General features: G+C 44.2%; 1 protein-coding gene across 2 annotated transcripts in view; it reads left to right on the top strand.

Moving 5' to 3' along the window:
- Positions 1-23427, top strand: part of LOC140478698 (sodium/hydrogen exchanger 9-like) — a 480261-nt gene that overhangs the window by 349655 nt on the left and 107179 nt on the right. For both annotated transcript variants that reach the window (XM_072572000.1, XM_072572001.1), the window contains exon 13: positions 18583-18631. In XM_072572000.1, coding sequence (XP_072428101.1) covers positions 18583-18631 — 49 coding nt within the window. The remainder of the gene's footprint in view (positions 1-18582; positions 18632-23427) is intronic.

Here is a 23427-nt window from a genome sequence, read left to right as displayed (position 1 = left end):
GGATCCCATAGGGCCTTGGAGGGAAGTAAGGGGGGAGGTGTGGGCACAAGTTTTGCATTTCTTGCGGTTGCAGGGGAAGGTGCCAGGAGTGGATGTTGGGTTGGTGGGGGGTGTGGACCTGACGAGGGAGTCACGGAGGGAGTGGTCTTTTCGGAACGCTGATAGGGGAGGGGAGGGAAATATATCCCTGGTGGTGGGGTCCGTTTGGAGGTGGCAGAAATGACGACGGATGATACGATGTATATGGAGGTTGGTGGGGTAGTAGGTGATTCAGTAAACTGTGTCCAAGTGTGAAGTTATACTCTCTCGTGTGAAAAACAGAAAAAAAGAACATGATTGAAATGGTGATATTTTGGGAAGTGTGGACGTAGAGTGGGATCTGGGTGTCCTTGTACACCAATCAATGAAAGGTGGGTGCAGCAATCAGTTAGGAAGGCAAATGCTATATAGAGCTTCATTGCAAAAGGGTTGGAGTTCAGACATTTTACTGGAATTGGAGACGGTCTTGGTGAGACCAGACCTGGTGTATTTTGTACAGTTTTAATCTCCCTATCAGGGCTGGATTAGATGCAGAGAGGATGCTTTACATTGCTGGGAAGTCTAGAATCTAGAAACACAGTCTCTGGATAAAGGGTAGAACATTTCGCACTGAGATGAAGAAACCTTTCTTCACTTGGAGGGTAGTGTACCTGTGGGATTCTCTGCCACAGCAAACTGGAGGCAAAATCACTGAATATATTCAAGAGAGATGGATATGTTTCTCGATATTAGTGGGGATATGGGTGGGCCGTTAGCCATGACCATATTAAATTGAAGCCCTAAGGAGCTGAAAGGCCTGCTCCTGCATTAGTTTCTGTGTTTCATCATCATTAATCATCATGTCAGATTGAGATCCAGAGTTGCTTTTATCTATTTTGACTTTTATTTTCTTCTCCTGTTCAAAACAACCGATTCCTTTCTCCTTGGTCACTTTAATCCTGTGGTGTTCCCGGTGTCTGAAAGGATGAAGAGAGTCCCAAGGGTGTCTCAAAATTGATTTAGTTTCTGGAGGGATGATCAGGACTGTATTATTTTGCAACATGAGGGGATTATCAGCCATGTGAGATAACCCGAAAGGACATTCCGAAGCCTGTTTCATTTAACATGCGTGGGAGGATTTTCTGGCCTGATCTATTGGTTTAAATGAGTAAATTATTTGGACTGCCCAGCTCCATGTATTTAGAAGGATTACCTGGACAAGTGTATTTAGGATGCAGGAAGAGATTAGCAGGATTGATTTACTCAGCGTGTGGAAGGGATTATCAGTCATCGATGGAAGAGCAATAATTTTATTCAGGAGGCACACAAACATTTTAAGAGTTGGTATAGAGGAGAAGCTTATTTATTTAGCTGGGATATTACCAGAAATGGTTTCTTTAATGCGCGAGAGAGTGTCTTATCAGGCTTAGAGAACTTCAGGTATAGCTGGTTGGTGTTAGCTCTTGTAGCACAGTGGTAATGTCCCTATCTCTGAACGAGGAGGCTTGACTTCAAGTCCTACCTGCTCTAGAAGTGTATTTTAATATCTCTCATCAGGCTGAAGAGAAAGTATCTTGAATCTGTGATGTGGAGGTGTTGGATTAGAGTGAACAAGGTCAGAAGTCACCAACACCAGGTTATAGTCCAACAGGTTTACTTAACCTAGTGTCGTGCGGCTGTTTATCTTGAATGTGGTGTTGGGTGTTTAAGTGAGAACACCAACTTATCCAAAGCTTTTCCCTCTAGATTCAGTGCTTGGTGATATGTCAGTCTGCATGAACCCTGGTCATTGGAACATTTTGCAAGATAAACAGTTCTAATCCACACACAGAGATACAAAAACAGGCAAGATAAACAGGTTACAACACCTCAGGGATCTTTCGGGGAAGAGGCTTCGCCTCCCTGCTTGATCACGATCCTTTGGAGGCTGCTGATTATTTACACATTCTGTTCCGTATTTACTGAAAGAAAAGTTGCTGCTACTGTTAAAAGGCAAAGAAAACTCCAGTTATGTAGGTGAAAGAAAATTGCACGATCAGGTTTGGATAATGTCATCATTGACCAGTGGTCTCTTTCCAATATAACATTGCAATGGGAAATCACATAAGGCTCCTGGTAACAGTGATAAACTGTATAGAAGCTTGTGAGGAGTGAGCAATAGAATGTAGAATAGTACCGCACAGGAACAGACCCTTCAGCCCACGATACTGTGCCAAACATAGAGTCATAGAGATGTACAGCATGGAAACAGACCCTTCGGTCCAACCCGTCCATGCCGACCAGATATCCCAACCCAATCTAGTCCCACCTGCCAGCACCCGGCCCATATCCCTCCAAACCCTTCCTATTCATATATCCATCCAAATGCCTCTTAAATGTTGTAATTGTACCAGCCTCCACCACTTCCTCTGGCAGCTCATTCCATACACATACCACCCTCTGCATGAAAAAGTTGCCCCTTAGGTCTCTTTTATATCTTTTCCCCACTCACCCTAAACCTATGCCTTCTAGTTCTAGAATCCCTGACCCCAGGGAAAAGACTTTGTCTATTTACCCTATCCGTGCCCCACATGATTTTGTAAACCTCTATAAGGTCTCTCCTCAGCCTCCGACGCTCCAGGGAAAACAGCCCCAGCCTGTTCAGCCTCTCCCTATAACTCAAATCCTCCAACCCTGGCAACATCCTTGTAAATCTTTTCTGAACTCTTTCAAGTTTCACAACATCTTTCCGATAAGAAGCAGACCAGAATTGCACACAATATTCGAACAGTGGCCTAACCAATGTCCTGTACAACCACAACATGACCTATCTTAATGAACTCCTTCAGGTGACTCGCTGAGATAGTGTGATTACATTCAGTATTTCTGTTGACGTATGAGGTGTTTGGACTCAGAAGCAGAATTAACAGAACTGAACAATATCTTCAACAGTCATGACCAACATTGGCCTTGTTGTTTATGGTGGCATTCCAAGGATCTGCACACACCCATCGTGCATGACAAAGCTTTTGGAAAATGCATGGATGTTGAAGGTTCGTGCGGAAGAGAAATAAAGAAGTTGCGCGATCAGGTTGAGAGAAAGTAATCATTGTCCACTGGCCCCTTTCCAATATAACAACCCATATAGGGCTCCTGGGGACAGTGTATCACCACTTCATTAAGTCTAATCCACAGCATGCAATGACTGCATTAATTTCCAGGGCGCCACAGTATTTAAAGATAGCAGCAATAAGTTGGCAGCAAATGCATTTCTAAAAAAAACACAACACTGCTTCCGACACAAAAGGTCATCATCAGAAACACCCTTCCTGTAGACCAATACGGTTACAGCTAAATGGCATTACCTTCCTCTCTCTCAGTGCACCTCAAACAATGTGAGGTACTTTGAGTAAATATGACAAGCAAGTGCGAATCTTTATGAGCTCAGTTAGCTGGACAGTAGGTTTGCAATGCAGACCGACACCAACAGTTGAGGTTCAATTCCCCCTCCCCCTCTCCCCCTCCCCCTCTCTCCCTCTCCCTCCCCATCTCCCTCTCCTTCTCCCTCTCTCTCTCTCTCTTTAATGAGAGAACAGTCTATGGTTCTGATACACTGTTAGTAAGACTTTCTCTAACTTGCACTCCATTAATCTTCCAGAATTGTTCAATTCCTTTTGCGTGTATTAGGAAAGAAGATACAAATATAGGCATTAGGATTTGGAGAGGACCATTCAGTCTCTGAAGCCTGTTCTGTTATTCGAGCAAGGTTCCATATTCCTGCCTCTACCTGATAACACTTCACCCTCATCTCATGTTTGCGAAGAACCTTTTCTAAGGTTTCAAAAGAGAGCTGGATGTATATTTGAAAATGTGATGAATTTCGAGGGTTATGGAGATAGGGCTGAAGAATGGGACTAGCTGGGTCACTGTTTTGGGGGCCAGTATAGACGTGATGGATCGAGTGGCCTCCTTCCATTCTGTAACTATGATTCCACAATTCTACCTCTGACATAAAAATGTTCAGAGAAATTGCTTCCACTGTCTTTTCAGGAAGAGAGTTCCAAAGGCCCTTGACCATCTGAGAGAAGAAGATTTTGCTTCATCTCTGGTGTAACTGGGTCACCCTATGTTTTAAAACCATGACTCCCTGTTTTAGACAAGCAGACACAGCCTTTACACCTTCACCATGTCACAATCCCTCAAAATGTTATGTTTAAGTCAACTCACCTCTTACTCCTGTGATTATCCAACCTTTCTTCATAAAGCAGCCTCCACCTCCCATCTCCCCAACTTTGTGCGGTGCAAGTCATGTCTGACTAACCAGATCGTTTTCTTTTGAGGAGGTGACAAAGGTGATTGCGGATAGAGTTAATATGGTTTTCGACAAGGTTCCTCATATTTGGCTCATCAAAAAGATTGAGATGCGTGTGGATTCCGAATTGGCTTGTCTGTAGAAGGCGGAGGGTAGTAGTGGAAGGGTGTTTCCAGGTTGGAGCTCCATGACTAGTGGTGTTCCGCAGGGATCCGTACTGGGACCTCATTCTTTGCTGCAGAGAACAGAGTTACTCCCCCCCCCTCACTACAACAGTTCATCCCTACCACCAAATTGCTCTTTGTGATATATATAAATGATGTGAAAGAAAATGTAGATGGGTGGGTTAGTAAGCTTGTAGATGCCATAAAGCTCGGTGGAGTTGAGGATACTGTAGGAGATTATCAAAGGGACACAGCGGGATATAGATCAGTTTCTGGTATGGGCCAAGAGATGGCTCATGGAGTTTAATCTGGGTAAATGTGAGGTATTGCACTTTGGGAGATCAAATGTGAAGGAAAAGTACACAGTTAGTGGCAGGACCCTGAACAGCATTGGTGTACAGAGGGATCGTGGGGTCTGAGTCCATAGTTCTCTGAGAGTGGCCATACAAGTCGATAGGGTGGTAAAGAAGGTGTATGTCACGCTTGCCTTTACTGGTTGGGCATTGAGTCCAAGAGTCAGGTTGTTCTGTTACAGCTTCATAGCTTTGGTTAGGCCACACATAGAGTAAAGTGTTCAGTTCTGGTTGGCACAGTACAAGAAGGATGTGGAGGATTTGGAGAGGGTGCGGAAGAGGTTTCCCAGGATACTGCCTGGATTAGAGAGTATGAGCTACAAGGAGACGCTAGAAAAACTCGGGTTGTTTGCTCTGGAGTGGAGGAGGCTGAGGGGAGACCTGATAGATGTTTATAAAATTATGAGAGGCACAAATTGGGTTAATAGTCAGAATATTTTTCCCAGAGTTGAAATGCCTAATACTAGGGGGCATGCATTTATGGTGAGAGGAGGAAAGTTCAAAGGAGACATGAGGGGGGTAAGTTTGTTTTAACCCAGAGAGTGGTAGGAGTGTGGAATGCACTGCCAACGGTGGTGGTGGCGCCAGATACAATAGGAGTGTTTAAGGGACTTTTAATGAAGCATGTGAATCCACAAGGAATGGAGGGTTCTGGACCATGGGCGAGCAGAAGGCATTGGTTTACCTTGGTGTCATATTTGGCACAGCACCATGGGCTGGAGGGCCTGCTTCTGTGCTGTATTGTTCTATGGTTGACTTTCTTCCTTACATAAGGGAGTAGCACTGAACATAGTCCTCCTGAACATAGTCCTCCTGCTGTGATCTCACCAACGCTGTGAATATATGAAGCATAACCTCCCTATTTTTTGTAATCAATTGCCAAACAACAAAAAAAAATCTTCTGAAATTTGATCCCACTATTCCGTCCAAAAGCCTCTCTATTTCCCTGGTTATTTGACTTGCTAAAACACTGGTCTCAGCACAGTTCATGTATAGTCATCCTAACAGCACAACCAACTTTCCTCTAAGTTTTTTTTTTGGCAATTTGCTCATGGGATCTGGGCCTTCTTGGCAATATCATTTATTGCTCATTCCCAATTGGCCTGGAACTGAGGGGCTTACTGGGCCATTTCAGAGGACACTTCAACCACCTTACTATGGATGCTAACCATGCAAAAAAACCATCCTTCCCTAAAGGGCATGAATGAACCAGGGTTTTATCTGAAGGGGCAATCACCAATAATTACATGCACATCATCAGCCAAGCTCTTTACTGAATTCAGATTTTACCATCAGCCATGATGGGAGTCGAACCTACATCCTCTGAGATTCTGGGTTACTGGTCCAGTGACATCACCAATAGGCCCCCTCTCTCCATGTATCAGTAACCCACTTCTCCAGAACCCATCTTTGAGTCACGCACTAATTCCTCGACTAAGTTCCACTGATGCTCAAGGTTCAGATAATAACGCAGAGAATCTGCTTCTTAGTTCTGTGTGTGGGTCCTCTCACTAACTCAGCAAGACTTCCTTCCTTACCCTGCCTGGTGGTGTTGATACCTTCATGAGCCACGGCAGTTGGATCCTCCCACCTGCATGTTCTCCTCTAGCTCTGAGCAGACGTACTGGTCCCAGGTACCAGTCAGGCTAGAGAACGTTTTGGGCACCCATTCTTTGCTGCAGAGAACAGAGTTAGTCCCCCCTCACTACAACGGTTCATCTCTCCCACCATATTGTGTTTTGCTTCTTCCACCTGCATGCGCGGCAGTGCCATGGTCAATTAGCTAACTCCATGTGTGGCTCCCTCTCATCCACACAAGTTGAAAGATCTCAAAGGTATTTGACCGTTGCAAAGGCGGAGGTTTGTGCATTCCTATCCCATGGATTCCACTCCTTCCTGCCACACTCCCCAGTCTCGAACCACTGTCCAAGCCCATACCCTGAAGCAGGCCACACCCCTTCTGGTCCAAAATATCCAGTTCACCTTCCTCTTGTCTGATGCGTCACTCACCCTTTAGCAAACTGCTACTGTATCAAACCTCTTGGAGTAAACACTGGCAGCAGAGTTAGTTCCCTGAGTCTCTCAGGTATCTAGGAACTCCCACACATTGCAGCTGTGACACATCACCTGTACTGCTGTCTTTGATGTGTTTTATTTAACTACATAATTACTTTATTTAATTATTTTTTCTTTGTTGTGTCACCATAATGTTAACAAACCATAGGTGCTGCTCTTGTATTAGAGACAAGCGACTGGTATATATTACAATATTGTTTAATCCTGCACCAGTTCCTGTTCTTGTATGATTTTAAACCAAGGGAATAGAATCGATGGTAGCTGCCTACCGGATAATTACCAAACGACTATCTTATAGGGCGGCTCAGTGGCTCAGTAGTTAGCACTGCTGCCTCAGAGCGCCAGAGACCCAGGTTCGATTCCAGCCTGTGGCCACTGTCTGTGTGGAGTTAGCACATTCTCCCTGTGTCTGTGAGAGTTTAGTCTGGTTTGCAGGTTAGTTGAATTGGCCATGCTAAATTGCCCATAGTGTTAGATGGGAGATAAAAGGGTAGGGGAATGGGTTTGGGTGGGTTACTCTTCAGAGGGTCGGTGTGGACTTGTTGGGCCAAAGGGCCTGTTTCCACATTGTAGGGAATCTAAACTAACTTCTTTCCCTTATCTGAGTGAAAGAACTATTTCTACAGAGTGGAAGAAGCTCGAAAGACCAAACAAATACCACCTCCTTGAAGAGCTACATTTCCCTGGCTGCGATTTAGAAATTAAACAGTAAATTTCAGTTAAATGTAAAATACAAATTGATTACATTTATAGAAAGACATAAAGATTTCTCTCTGAAAGGTTGTGGATGCTGGGATAATTGGAGCACAGAAATTGGTTGATTTTTGTAGGGGGGGCGGTAAATAAGTCATCCTCTGTCCTGAAGGAACATCTATGAAGGAAGGGTATGAAGGTATATGGCGCTAGAGCAGAGAAAGGGATCTGAGCAACAAATTCCCTCCTCCGCAAATGGCAAAGCAGAGCAGACTCGAGAGGTTACATGGCCACCTTCTGTTCCTGTGTGAAACAAGATGTAAGATATGCCATTGTTGTTGAAAAGATACAGAGGAAATGCCACGCCCATGTAAATATATATTGGCCTAATAAATTCAACCAACTTTCATTGCATCATTTCCTTAAACTGGTGTCAGTTGAAATATCTGTTGCCTATTTAAATAATAGACAAGCACTCAATGATACTGAGATCATTAATGCCGTGTCTTAAAGCTCTGCCAGGAAGTTGTTCTTTTATTCTTTCACCAACATCGACTGGAAATTGCTTCTGTGAGCTCAGAAGTTCTAATAACTGAGGCAATGCTGCATTGATGTGACAAAGCACCAGATTACCCAACCAACTGACTTACTGGAATTGGCAGTAAACTCCCAGACGGTTAGAGGCCACAACTTCAAGAGGTGGATGTTACAATGGGAGGAGAAAGCAGCTCACTAATTAGAATGAAGATGTACACATTAATTTATTATTTTCCTACTTTCCCATTGCAAGTAGCACGTACACTTTGTTTTTTTTTTGGTTGTCTGATTTAGGATCCAACCTCTTGACTGTCGCTGGAGAAACAGAACAGTCCCTGAGTGAGGAGCCAGCTATGGACAGGGCCTGGCCAAAGTTGGGTCACATGTACCCCATCCCCATATTCCACGGGGGACTGGGCTGAAAGTGTTACTGGGTTGTGCTGCAGCAACTGGGCCACTGGGACAGTGGTTGTTTTTCCCTCACCTGCATGAGATCCAAGTTTCATCAACTCAGGTGTTGGCACTTGGGGCAGCATGGTGGCTCAGTGGTTAGCACTGCTGCCTCACAGCGCCAGGGACCCAGGTTCGATTCCAGCCTCAGGCAACTGTTTGTGCAGAGTTTGCACATTCTCCCTGTGTCTGCGTGGGTTTCCTCCATGTGCTACGGTTTCCTCCCACAGTCCAAAGAGGAGCAGGTTAGGCAAATTGGCCATTCTAAATTGCCCATCGTGTTCCGGGATGTGTAGGTTAGGCGCATTAGTAGGGGTAAATGTAGAGGAATGGGGAATGTGTTTGGGTGGGATACTCTTTGGAGGGTTGGTGTGGACTTGCTGGGTCGAAGGGCTGTAGGGATTCTAAGAAACTTTCACTCTTTGTTAAACTCCACAGTGGTATGGGCCTGGCCATGATTTATTAGGTGGCGGAACTCCACCCTGACCCAGTGCTCCAAACACTGAAGGCTTCCTGCACCAGTATTTATCTTTAACCAATCACCACTACCTTTAACAGCTGCTACGTTGAGGTTGTATAGGATGTTGGTGAGGCCTCTTCTGGAATACTGTGTCCAGTTCCGGTCACCCTGTTTTCGGGAGGAGATTATTTAACTGCGGAGGGTTCAGAAAACGTGTACCAGGATGTCGTGAGGAATGGAGGGTTTGAGTTGTAGGGAGAGGCTGGATAGACTGGGCCTCTTTTCTCTGGAGTCTCGGAGGTTGAGGGGTGACTGTGTTGAGGTTTATAAAATCATGAGGGTATAGATAGGGTTAATGGCAGGTGTCTTTTCTCTCGGGAGGGGGATTTCAAAACAAGGGGGCATATTTTTAAGGTGAGAGGAGAAAGATTTTAAAAACATGAGGGGAAATCTTTTCACCCAGAGTGTGATTCGTGTTTGGAATGAACTTCCAGAGGAAGTGGTAGGCGCAAGTACAGTTACAACATTTGAAAGACCTTTTGATAGGTACATGAATAAGAACGTTTGGGAGGGGTATGAGCCAAGTACAGGCAGGTGGGACTAGTTTAGTTTGGGAACATGTTCGGCATGGACTGGTTGGACCGAAGGGCTTTTGCCCGAAACGTCGATTTCGCTGCTCGTTGGATGCTGCCTGAACTGCTGTGCTCTTCCAGCACCACTAATCCAGTATTTGGTTTTCAGCATCTGCAGTCATTGTTTTTACCTGGTTGGACCGAAGGGTCTGTTTCCATGCTGTGTCACTTTATGCTTTTTTATATACGTAGTGGAACTGGGCAGAACCTGTTTTTTTTTATTTCACTCAGTCTGTGCGTGTCCCTCATTTATTGCCCATCCCTCGTTGCCGTGGAGTAGGTGAAGCTGACCTTCCACCTTGTACCGCTGCAGCCCATGTGCTGTAGGTGCCCTTAGGGAGGGAATTCCAGGACTTTAAATGTTCCTCCTCAATTCCCCTCCTGCACGATACCCCTCCAGCCATCACTCACCTCTGCCTGGCCCCGAACCTCGAGAGGGGGTTGTTCCAGCCGTAGCCCACCTCCCCACTGATACTGCCCTTCAATAGAATAGCTGCCATCCATTCAGCAGAATGGGAATTTTACCGATAGATTACGTGAGGGGAAAGGTACGACTCAGTCCTGTCCAACAGTGCTTAACATGACCGGCCTTCCCTGGAAGAGACCACACGAGGTTCTGGTCAAATCTGCACCTCAGTGGCCAAGACCCACTGTGTCCATTAAACAGAACCCTCTGTCTAGACTCCAATCCCACAACTGTGTCCCCCTTCATCAAGGGAATGAGAACTAAATAACTCATGTGTCTTTACCTCATTATCCAGTAAAGTATCAGTTGTCACCACCCCCCACACCCCCCAACCCCCTTCCCCCCCCACACACACCCCCACTCCTTATTCCCTTTCTCACCACCCTCTGTATCTAATTCAGTTGTTGGGTGAGGGATACAAAGTAGTTAAAGGTAACTAAACAATCAGCTGTTAGGTATCAAATAGTTAATTATACTCAAGGACTTTTGTGATGTAAAAATAGTGTCCCTACCTTTGACCCAGGAGGTCTGGGTTCAAGTATAGAAGATAATGAGAGGCATAGATAGAGTCGATAGTGACCACAACTGCCTCACATTCTACATAGCTATGGAGAAGGAGAGGATTAGGCAAAATGGGAGGATATTTAATTGGGGAAGAGGAAACTATGATGCGATTAGACATGAGTTAGGAAGCATGGACTGGGAGATATTGTTCCATGGCAAAGGCACTATAGACATGTGGAGACTGTTTAAGGAACAGTTGTTGCGAGTGATGAATAAATATGTCCCTCTGAGACAGGCAAGAAGTGGTAAGATAAAGGAACCTTGGATGACGAGAGCGGTGGAGCTTCTCGTCAAAAGGAAGAAGGTAGCTTACATAAGGTGGAGGAAGCGAGGGTCAAGCTCAGCTCTAGAGGATTACAGGCAGGCGAGGAAGGAGCTCAAAAATGGTCTGAGGAGAGCCAGGAGGGGGCACGAGAAAGGCTTTGGATTAGGGAGAACACAAAGGCATTTTACACTTATGTGAGGAATAAGAGAATGGTCAAAGAAAGAGTAGGGCCGATCAGGGATCGCATAGGGAATTTGTGTGTGGAGTCTGAGGAGGTAGGGGAAGCTCTAAATGAGGTTTTTGCTTCTGTCTTTACGAAAGAAATGAACTTTGTAGTGAATGAAACCTTTGAAGAGCAGGTGTGCATGATGAAATGGATAGAGATAGAGGAAGCTGATGTGCTGAAAATTTTGTCAAACATTAAGATTGACAAGTCGCCAGGCTCGGACCAGATTTGTCCTCGGTTGCTTTGGGAAACAAGAAATGCAATTGCTTCGTCACTTGCGAAGATCTTTGCATCCTCGCTCTCCACTGGAGTCGTACCTGAGGACTGGAGAGAGGCAAATGCAATTCCTCTCTTCAGGAAAGGAAATGGGGAAATCCCCGGCAATTACAGACCAATAAGTCTGTTGTCTGCAAGGTGTTAGAAAGGATTCTGAGGGATAGGATTTATGAGCATCTGGAAGAGCATGGCTTGATTAAATGCAGTCAACACGGCTTTGTGAGGGGCAGGTCATGCCTCACAAACCTTATCGAGTTCTTTGAAGATGTGACTCGAAAAGTTGGTGAGGGTCGAGCTGTGGATGTGGTGTATATGGACTTTAGCAAGGCATTTGATAAGGTTCCCCCTGGTAGGCTCATTCAGAAGGTCAGGAGGAATGGGATACAGGGGAACTTAGCTGTCTGGATACAGAATTGGCTGGTCAACAGAAGACAGCGAGTGGTAGTCGAAGGAAAATATTCTGCCTGGAAGACTGTGGTGAGTCGTGTTCCACAGGGCTCTGTCCTTGGGCCTCTCCTGTTTGTAATTTTTATTAATGACTTGGATGAAGGGATTGAAGGATGGGCCAGCAAGTTTGCAGACAACACAAAGGTTGGAGGTGTCGTTGACAGTATAGAGGGCTGTTGTAGACTGCAGCGGGACATTGACAGGATGCAGAGATGGGCTGAGAGGTGGCAGATGGAGTTCAACCTGGATATATGCGAGGTGATGCATTTTGGAAGGTCGAATTTGAAAGCTGAGTACAGGACGCTAAATGTCTTCAAGGCCGAGATTGATAGGTTCTTGTTGTCTAGAGGAATTAAGGGCTACGGGGAGAACGCTGGCAAGTGGAGCTGAAATGCGCATCAGCCATGATTGAATGGCGGAGTGGACTCGATGGGCCGAATGGCCTTACTTCCACTCCTATGTCTTATGGTCTTATAGGATTAAGGATAGGATTCTTGGCAGTGTGGAGGAACAGAGGGATCTTGGTGTGCAGGTACATAGATCCTTTAAAATGGCCACCCAAGTGGACAGGGTTGTTAAGAAAACATATGGTGTTTTGGCTTTCATTAACAGGGGTATTGAGTTTAAGAGTCGTGAGATCTTGTTGCAGCTCTATAAAACTTTGGTTAGACCGCACTTGGAACACTGCGTCCAGTTCTGGTCGCCCTATTATAGAAAGATGTGGATGCTTTGGAGAGGGTTCAAAGGAGGTTTACCAGGATGCTGCCTGGACTGGAGGGCTTATCTTATGAAGGGAGGTTGACTGAGCTCGGACTTTTTTCATCGGAGAAGAGGGGACCTAATTGAGGTACACAAGGTAATGAGAGGCATAGATAGAGTCGATAGCCAGAGACTATTTCCCAGGGCAGAAATGACTAACACGAGGGGTCATAGTTTTAAGCTGGTTGGAGGAAAGTATAGAGGGGATGTCAGAGGTGGGTTCTTTACACAGAGAGTTGTGAGAGCATGGAATGCGTTGCCAGCAGCAGTTGTGGAGGCAGGGTCATTGGGGACATTTAAGAGACTCCTCGACATACATATGGTCACAGAAATGTGAGGGTGCAGACATGAGGATCAGTGGTCGGCACAACATTGTGGGCTGAAGGGCCTGTTCTGTGCTGTACTGTTCTATGTTCTATAAAGCTGAGATAAGATAATCAGAGGGTTAGATAGGGTGGACAGGGAGAGCCTTTTTCCAAGTATGGTGACGGCGAGCACGAGGGGGCACAGCTTTAAATTGAGGGGTGATGGATATAGGACAGATGTCAGAGATAGTTTCTTTACTCAGAGAGTAGCAAGGGTATGGAATGCTTTGCCTGCAACGGTAGTAGATTCGCCAACTTTAAGTACATTTAAGTCGTATTTGAACAAGCATATGGACGTACATGGAATAATGTAGGTTAGATGGGCCTCAGACTGGTATGACAGGTCGGTGCAACATCGAGGGCCAAAGGAATTTCCTGAAGAAGGGCTCATGCCCGAAACGTCGATTCTCCTGCTCCTTGGATGCTGCCTGACCTGCTGCGCTTTTCCAGCAACACGTTTTCAGCTCTGGAAAAGCATTAACCAAGTACTTTGGCTCAGTGTAATTTTCACAAATAGGAGGTAAACAAACACCTCGCGCACCATTTTCCTTCTTTTGCTGAAAGCCTTCTCAAGATGGTTTACCTTGACAAGACTTTCAGTGTCTCCTATTTCTCTCGTGTGAACTCAGTCTTTGCCCTCTGAAACATTTTGATGTGAGGAGCCTGCATATAAATATTCATTGCTTACAGAAGGAGGCCGAGGTAGCTTTGTACCTGATACAGTGTACACGTGGAAGGGCAAAGACATGCAGAGGGAACAAGGGCAGGTTGTAGCCTTTGCTTTGTCACTGTTGCTCAGTTGCTGATGCAGTCTTGAGTATAAAAGGCCAGGAGAAGTGCTGATAGCATCTTTTCATCTGAGCTACTCCCTGTGCCTATAGTGTCAGCAGTTTTTCGATCTGTAAATACAGTGGTTCTTAATTAAATTCCTCAGCAACTTGCAAATGTGTCTTGTCAGAGAAAAATGCTGACATCTGCCAAGATAACCTACAGACTAGTTCAGATTTTTCATTTCAGGTTCTTTTTTAACATCTCAAAACATTCAACTGCAGCAAAAGAGAAATTGTTTTTGCAAATGCAAAGACCCTTCAATGTGCACACTTTCCATTTTAAGCAACTTTTAAATCTAAACGCTGATTATTTTCAAAAGAACGTGCATTTATCAAAGTCTTTATTGAACCTTAAAATGTCCCTAACTGCTTTGCAATCAATTTTCTTGAGGTGTTAATCCTGCTTTAATTTGGAAAACATAGTTTGTGCTCAGCAAGATCCCACAACAACCACAGAGTCAGACATTCATAGAGATGTACAGCATGGAAACAGACCCTTTGGTCCAACTCATCCATGCCAACCAGATAGCCAAACTTAATCTAGTCCCATTTGCCTCCACCACTTCCTCTGGCAGCTCATTCCATACACGCACCACCCTCTGAGTGAAAATGTTGCCCCTTAGGTCACTTTTATATCTTTCCCCTCTCACCTTAAACCTATGCCCTCTAGTTCTGGACCCCCCAACCCCAGGGTAAAGACTTTGTCTATTTATCCTATCCATGCCCTCCATGATTTTATAAACCTCTCTAAGGTCACCCCTCAGCCTCTGACGCTCCAGGGAAAACAGCCCCAGCCTGTTCAGCCTCTCCCTATAGCTCAAACCCTCTAAGGGGGAGCAGATTTAGGACTGATTTGAGGAGGAACTTCTTCACCCAAAGGGTTGTGAATCTGGGGACTTGCCTGCCCAGTGAAGCAGTTAGAGTCACAGAGATGTACAGCACAGAAACAGACCCTTCGGTCAAACTCGTCCAGGCTGACCAGATATCCCAACCTAATCTAGTCACATTTGCCAGCATTTGGCCCGTATCCCTCCAAACCCTTCCTATTCATACACCCATCCAGATGTCTTTTAAATGTTCTAATTGTACTAGCCTCCACCACTTCCTCCGTACACGTACCACTCTCTGTGTGAAAATGTTGCCCCTTGGGTCTCTTTTATATCTTTCTCCCACACCCTAAACCTCTGCCCTCTAGTTCTGGATGTCCCCGACCCCTGGGAAAAAACTTTGTCTATTTATCCTATCCATGCCTCTCATGATTTTGTAAACCTCTATCAGGTCATCCCTCAGCCTCTGATGCTCCAGAGAAAACAGCCCCAGCCTATTCAGCCTCTCCCTGTCGCTCAAATCCTCCAACCCTGGCAACATCCTTGTAAATCTTTTCTGAACCCTTTCAAGTTTCACAACATCCTTCCTATAAAAAGGAGATTGGAATTGCACACGCAATAAGTTGAGGCTACTGCGTTGAATGTTTCTTAAGCAAAGATAGATTTTTGAACAGTAAAGGAATAGCGGGTTCAGTGAGAGGGCAGGTAAGTGGCCATGAAAAGATCAGCTATGATCTTATTGAATGATGGAGCAGGCTTGATGGGCCAGATGGCCTCCTCCTGCTCCTGGTTCTTATGTTGTGTCTCCAAGGTGGGAGTGCTATTGTTGAGGCAAGCTGACATCCTTCATTGGTTCAAGGCTACGGCTAGTAGGGTAGAGGCCTAAACAAAACTGGGACAGTGCCTCAATATGTGGCATTGAAGAAGTGAAATAGGAGCGCTTACACTCATCCAAGAGTTTGGAAACATTGGACATATGTTGAGTGGCTGATGCAATGCTGCCATATTTTCGCCCTTACTAACATTAAAAATTCACCACCTTTTCCAGACGAATATGGGGATAACATTGCGCAACTTGAGGTTGGCATGCATATTTCCAAACACCCTCAGCACTCACCTGCAGTTAGTTAGCCGGTGAGTTGTGTAAATCCAGTTATGGAAGTTAAGGCATGATTGAGGCCATCACTAAAAGACTGACCCCAGTTTCCTCCTCAGTGGTAACAAGCTACACACGTCAGATGCTTTTGAGGCCTTTAATGGGCTTATTAAGGTAGATTTCGGGAGTTAAAGTTGGTCTGAACGATACAACCTTCTGCAATGGAACTGTGCTGGTTCAGAGCATGGGAATGGGGACCAATCTTTCAACCAATCAGGTTAAAGAATTCTCACGGGCAGCAAAGCAAGAAATACAAAATTCAGGAAAAGTAATTTAAATTAATTGCAATTAATTCATAAGAAAAATAAACTTGGAGTCAAGCATATGAGATTGTTAAAAAAGTAAGAGAGTAAAGCACGCGGAACATTTCAGAGTTCCTTTATATTTTGTTCTCTTTCAAAAATTTGCAACATTATAATTTTCTTCTGAGAAATTAGTGGTAAATTAAACTAGTAAAATTAATTTTCAAGGCTAGAGAAATTATTCCGCAGTTATTTTAATACAGCACTGTGAAAGTGTCAGTTAGTCCTGATTGAACAAGGCTCACATTTCCATCAAGCTTCAGTGCAGTAACTATGAGAAAGTAGTTTATATTCACTTTGTGACATTGATCATTTGCTGATTCTGTCAGCAAAGTTTACAAAACCACTGTGTGTGTGTGTTGAAGCAGGATTTCACTGAGAACAACTTCGGGATTTCCACATTGAACTGCACACATGCAGTTGGCAGATGTTCCTGTCAGCTTTAGCCAGGATTAAGAGAGAGTTCACACTTCACTGACATTAATTTGGCAAATTCCTGGCCGGATGTGCTGATGCCATCAAATAACATTGCATCTTGGCAGGAAAGGCCTTCTCTCCATACTGTGGGCATCTGCCTTCTCTCTGAAAATGTAAAGAATACCATATAACATAAATGGAGATGCGTCCATTTGAAATGGTAAATTTAATGTTGTTGCTTTATTACACACACAGTTCATTTTGTACAACTGTGCATGTACTTTTGATGATGAAGGACCAGGACCAGGATGGTCCATGTTCTCTTGTTCAACGATGACAAACACAACTTGCCTTTATATAGCAACTTGAAGATAGGAAACCACTCCAAGCTGGTTCTTAGGAATGCTATCAAGCAAAATGTTGATAAGGAGCCAATGTAAGGAAATATTGACAGATCAGAGGATTAAACCCTGAGTCAGAGAGTAGTTTTAAGGAATGTTTTAAAGAAGGAAAGAGATCTTGAGGTGGAGAGGTTTGGGTATGAATTTCAGAGTTTTGTCACTTGAAGGAAGCAATTATTTCCTCATTCTTCAATGACAGGATGTGGGCATTACTGGCCATGTATTTCCCCTCTATAATTACCCAGAGGGCAATTAAGAATCCACCACATTGCTGTGGGTCTGGAGTCACGTGTTGCCAGACCAGGTAAGGATAGCGGTTTCCTTCCCTAAAGGACATTAGTGAACCAGATGGGTTTTTCCCAAACAGTGACAAGGAATTCTTGGTCACCAGAGTACGGTGGCTTAGTGGTCAGCACTGCTGCCTCACAGCGTCAGGGTCTGACATTTGATTCCAGCCTTGGGCGATTGTCTGTGTGGAGCTTGAGCATTCTCCCGTGTCTACATTGGTTTCCTCCGGATGTTCCGGTTTCTTCCCACAATCCAAAGGTGTGCAAGTTAGGTGAATTGGCCAAGCTAAATTGTCCACAGTGTTCAGGGGTGTGTAGGTTAGGTGCATTAGTCAGGGGGAGATGTCGAGTAATAGGGTATGGGAATGGGTCTGGGTGGAATACTGTTCAAAGGGTCATTGTGGACTTGTTGGGCTGAAGTGCCTGGTTCCACACAATAGGGATTCTACGATTCCAGAATATTTTAAAATTGAATTTAAATTCCACCATCTGCCATGCCAGGATTTGAACCCAGGTCCTCAGAACATTATCTTGGTCTCTGGATTAACAATCCAGCGATAATACCATTACTACCTCCCCTTTGCATGTGTACGCAAAGCAAAGTTATGAAGCAGCCTTCCTTCCCTCAAGGGAATTAGTGAAGCCGATGGGTTTTATATTGACTATTGATAGTGGTTTCATTATCATTAGACTCTGAACTCCTGTGTCTTCAAATTGAATTCAAATTGGACCATGGTGGGATTTGAACCTAGATCCTCAGAACAGTACCTGGGTCTCTGGATTAGTAGATAATCCCAGTAGGTCACTGCCTCACCTTATTAATTAAAATCGGGAATGTTCAGTAGGTGAGAAACAGAGAAGCACAGAGATTCATGAGATTTATATCTGTTTTCTTAACCTTTCGGCATTTCGCACATTACAGGGGAAAGAAGATGCTGCAATGGCAGTGTTGTTGTCTGAAGCAGAACATAAAGAATGTTGTAGTAATGTTGCTAATTTCTTAATGCAGGTGAAAAGAGAGAGTATCTCGGCACAAGACGTGTTTAAAAAAAAGGCATCGAGCACGATATTGGCTGTTCATTCAAAGCTCTTTTATTTCCTAAGTGACTAGTTAGAGCCTGATATTTTCATGACAACTTGATCCTCCTATTTAAAGGAGAAAATTGCATCTGAGTTTAATGTTCTGTCAGTAAATCGAGGTCAAATTCAGCAACCACAATAGAATTTGGAATGTTCAGTACTTGTGTTCAAAATTGAAGGACGCTGTTAGATCACCAAGTAATCCTTTCACTGATTCTCTTCATTTTCTTTGTGTGACAGGGTGGGTGTAAATCCAGATGATGAACTTAACAGGGAAAGTGTATGTGTGGTAAGTACAAAATAAACCACTGTAAATAAAACGTTCAAGCACTCGTGATAGGCATTGCTTCTTCATTGTTCACTTCTGACTGTCAGTCAGAATTATTTCTTTTCCAAAGTCTTCAATAATCCATCCGTTGGCAGTTTCCTAACTATTTGCCTTGTTGCTTGGATGGTAAGTGGCTTCTGTTGTCATTTCTGAAGAAATTAATATAATGTGACCAATGACAATTACTTGAAAGTGGAGTTGCAGCAAGACAGGTTAGTGAAGAAGGCATTTGGCATGCTTGCCTTTATTGGTCAGTGCATTGAGTACAGGAGTTGGGAGGTCATGTTGCTGCTGTACAGGACATTGGTTAGGCCACTTTTGATAGTAAGAGTTTCAATTCTGCATTCAGTTATGGTCTCCCTTCTATAAGAAGGACGTTGTGGAACTTGAAAGGGTTCAAAAAAGCGACACGAGAATGTTGCCAGGGTTGGAGGGTCTGAGCTATAGGGAGAGGCTGAGTCGGCCGGGGCTGTTTTCCCCGCAGTGTTAGAGGCTAAGGGGTGACCTTATAGAGGTTTATAAAATCATGAGGATCGTGGATAGGCCAATTAGCCGCGGTCTTTTTCCCAGGGTCGGGGAGTCCAAAACTAGAGGGCATAGGTTTAAGGTGAGAGGAGAAAGATTTAAAAGGGACCTAAGGGGCAACTTTTTTCCACCCAGAGGGTGGTGCATATATGGAATGAGCTGCCAAAGGAAGTGGTGGAGGCTGGTACAATTGCAACATGTAAAAGGCATCTGAATGGATATATGAATAGGAAGAGTTTAGAGGGATATGGGCCAAATACTGGCAAATGGGACAAGATTAATTTCGGATATCTGGTCGGCATGGACGAGTTGGACCAAAGGGACTGTTTCCCTGCTGTACAGCTCTGTGACAGGGTGGGTGGTGGCCAAATTGAGATCCATACACTGCCGAAGGTGACTTTACAGGAGCCAAAGAGTCATTGGGTTGGAAAGGACACATCTCCAGCAGTTTTCAATGTGACCCTATGATCCACCTAGGCAGGTATCCCCTAAAGCATAAATAGGATCTGAACAGTTGCTGCTGTTTCCCCACTCAGCCATCCCAAAGGAGGTACTGAACCCTCACACAGGAAGGGCAAGAGACACGCCCATGTAAAGGATACAAACAAGTGACAAAAACATTAATGAGAGGACAAAGTAGAGTACAAGAGAAAGCTACCCAGGAATACCAAAAACTGATGGTAAGAGTTTCTAACAGTATTTTTAAAAATCTAAAAATTGAGTTGTGAAAGTGAGTCTGGAGAACTGATACTGGAAAATGAGGAGATGGCAGATGTATTGAACTGTTGTCTTGCATCAGTCTTCACTATAGGGTATGGATGATACATCCCAGAGACAACAATAAATCTGGAAATGGAAGGAATACAGGAACTCAGCAAAATCAAAATAGTCAGTGCAGTGGCATAAGCAGTTTGACCCACAGGCTGACCCAAGGTTCCTGGCTCCTGATTGATTTCAGCCGAGGGTTTTACAAGAATTGGTTAGTGAGATCATTGATGCATTGTTTTAAATTTTTGAAAACTTCCCAGATTCAGGAAAGGTCCCGTTAGATTGGAAACCTGCCCATCCAGTGCCAGGTCTCTGACTGGTAGGCCATTGTTGTTTCTCTGCTGACATTTGTCATATCTCATGCAGCCAAGGTACCACCACCCGGCCTGATGTGTTTCAGAAAAATCTCCAAAGTGTGGAAAGGAAACTCTCAGCAAAAGTACTCTAGAGCGAGCACTTTCCCAGCGTGGGAAGGACCACGTGTTTCCGTGCAGCACTTCCTTAAGATTGGATCAGACTCTGAATCACTGTTTTGTTCTCACCTTGTTTTCATTGGCATCTGGAAACCCATAGATAGGCTATTAAACTGGAAACTCGGTTAAAGTATTGCTCAAATTGAGTGTTTAGTACATGTAGGTAGAAGTGGGTACTGCAGATGCTGGAGATTAAAGTCAAGATTAGAGTGGTGCTGGAAAAGCACAGCAGGTCAGGCAGCATCCAAGGGGCAGGAGAATCAATGTTGCAGGCAAAAGGGCTTTTGATGAAGGGCTTAAGTTCACTTGAGAATGTAACTTTTTTTTTAAAAAAAGTTTTGTAATTTACATATGAAAGAAGTGAAACTAACATGGTCATTCGAACAGATGAGAGACTTAAATAATCAAAGTTAAAAATCACACAACACCAGATTATAGTCCAGCAGGTTTAATTGGACGCACTAGCTTTCGGAGCACTGCTCCTCGCTCCAAAAGCTAGTGCCTCCAATTAAACCTGTTGGACTATAACCTGGTGTTGTGTAATTTTTAACTTTGTACACCCCAGTCCCAACACCGGCATCTCTTAAACAATCAAGGGATTTTTCAATATATAATTTCAATTACATCACACTGTAAACTTTTGCTATAAATTCTGTGTCGTACAATCATGTCCCCCACAACCACTTGATGGAAGAGTGGCACTCCGAAAGCTTGTGCTTCCAATTAAACCTGTTGGATTATAACCTGGTGTTGTGTGATTTTTAATTTTGTACACTCTAATCTTGTTTAGTACATGTTAATAGTCAGCCTCTGGTAAGACCATTCCAATTACAGACGTCAGTGAGTTGGAATTGGCTTTGTATTTACCCTCCATACCCCAACCCACGCTCCTCTGAGGTTTTCATTTCCCCACCACACCCCCGACAAATGACTGCTTTCTACATTCCAATTCTGTAACCATTTTATCCAGGCCTCTTTTGTACCCCAGACTTCCGTGATTCTTAATTTAGTAACGAACCATTCAAGTGAGATTTTGTCAAAAGCATTCTCAAAGACCATATAAAATGCAGCACAGAAAATTCCATTACCCTCCAAAATCCAGGAGATCAGACAGAATCCAGATCCCCACTAACATCTTAATGTTTTCGGTAACAAAATATTGCTTTTGTAAATCCATGCTGAGTTTTTCTTCTTAAGTTTCAATGCAAAATATTTTTTAACGATCTGTATCAACTGTTGATTTATCTTCAGTCAAATCAAGGTAAGTCAGGGACAGCAGCGAAGCCAAAGAAAAAGCATACAATGTGGTGAAGATTAGTGGAAAGCCAGAGGATTGGGAAACCTTTAAAAACCAGCAGAGGACAATTCAAAAGCGATGATAGGGTGAAGATGAAATATGAAGGTAAGTGAGCCAATGATAGAGAAAAAGGTTGCAAGAGGCTTTTTTTAAGATGTAAAAAAGGTAAGAGAGAGATAAGAGTGGACATTGGACCCCTGGAAAATGAGGCTGGAGAAGTAGGAAAGGGGGACATGAGATAGCTTTGGCAAATACAGCTAAGAAGAATCCAAAGGGCTTTTACAAGTGCATTAAGGACAAAAGGGTAACTAGGGAGAGAATAGGGCCCCGGAGCCAGAGAAAATGGGGGAGATACGAAACGAGTATTTTGCATCAGTATTTACTGTGGAAAAGGATATGGAAGATATAGAAAGTAGGGAATAGATCGTGACACCTTGCAAAATGTCCATATTACAGAGGAGCAAGTGCTGGATTTTTTGAAACGCATAAAAGTGGATTAATCCCCAGGACCTGATCAGGTGTACCCTAGAACTCTGTGGGAAGCTAGAGAAGTGATTGCTGGGCCTCTTGCTGAGATATTTGTATCATCGATAGTCACAGGTGAAGTGCCGGAAGACTGGAGGTTGGCTAATGTGGTGCCACTGTCTAGGAAAGGTGGTAAGGACAAGCCAGGGAACTATAGACCGGTGAGCCTGACCTCGGTGGTGGGCAAGTTGTTGGAGGGAATCCTGAGGGACAGGATGTACATGTATTTGGAAAGGCAAGAACTGATTAGGGATAGTCAACATGGCTTTGTGCGTGGGAAATCATGTCTCACAAACTTGATTGAGTTTTTTGAAGATGTAACAAAGAAGATTGATGAGGACAGAGCAGTAGACCGAGAAGTGGCAGATGAAGTTTAATTCAGATAAATGCGAGATGCTGCATTTTGGGAAAGCAAATCTTAGCAGGACTTATACACTTATACACTCCTAGGGAGTGTTGCTGAACAAAGAGACCTTGGAGTGCAGGTTCATAACTCCTTGATAGTGAAGAAGGCGTTTGGTATGCTTTCCTTTAATGGTCAGAGTATTGAATACAGGAGTTGGGAGGTCCTGTTGCGGCTGTGCAGGATATTGGTTAGGCCACTGTTGGAATATTGCGTGCAATTCTGGTCATCTTCCTATTGGAAAGATATTGTGAAACTTGAAAGGGTTCAGAAAAGATTTACAAGGATGTTGCCAGGGTTGGAGGATTTGTGCTATAGAGAGAGGCTGAACAGGCTGGGGCTGTTTTCGCTGCAGCATCAGAGGCTGAGGGGTGACCTTATAGTGGTTTATAAGATCATGAGGGGCATGGATAGGATAAATAGACAAAGTCTTTTTCCTGGGGTGGGGTGTCCAGAACTAGAGGGCATAGGTTTAGTGTGAGAGGGGAAAGATATAAAAGGGACCTAAGGGGCAACTTTTTCATGCAGAGGGTGGTGTGTGTATGGAATGAGCTGCCAGAGGATGTGGTGGAGGCTGGTACAATTACGACATTGAAGAGGCATCTGGATGGGTATATGAATAGGAAGGGTTTGGAGGGATATGGGCCAGGTGCTGGCAGGTGGGACTAGATTGGGTTGGGATATCTGGTTGGTGTGGATGGGTTGGATCGAAGGGTCTGTTTCCATGCTGTACATCTCTATGACTCTATAAAAGGTGGAGGAACTG

The sequence above is a fragment of the Chiloscyllium punctatum genome, chromosome 6 (assembly GCF_047496795.1).
Source record: "Chiloscyllium punctatum isolate Juve2018m chromosome 6, sChiPun1.3, whole genome shotgun sequence".
Lineage (NCBI taxonomy): Eukaryota > Metazoa > Chordata > Chondrichthyes > Orectolobiformes > Hemiscylliidae > Chiloscyllium > Chiloscyllium punctatum.
This window is presented reverse-complemented; position numbering and strand designations above follow the sequence as displayed.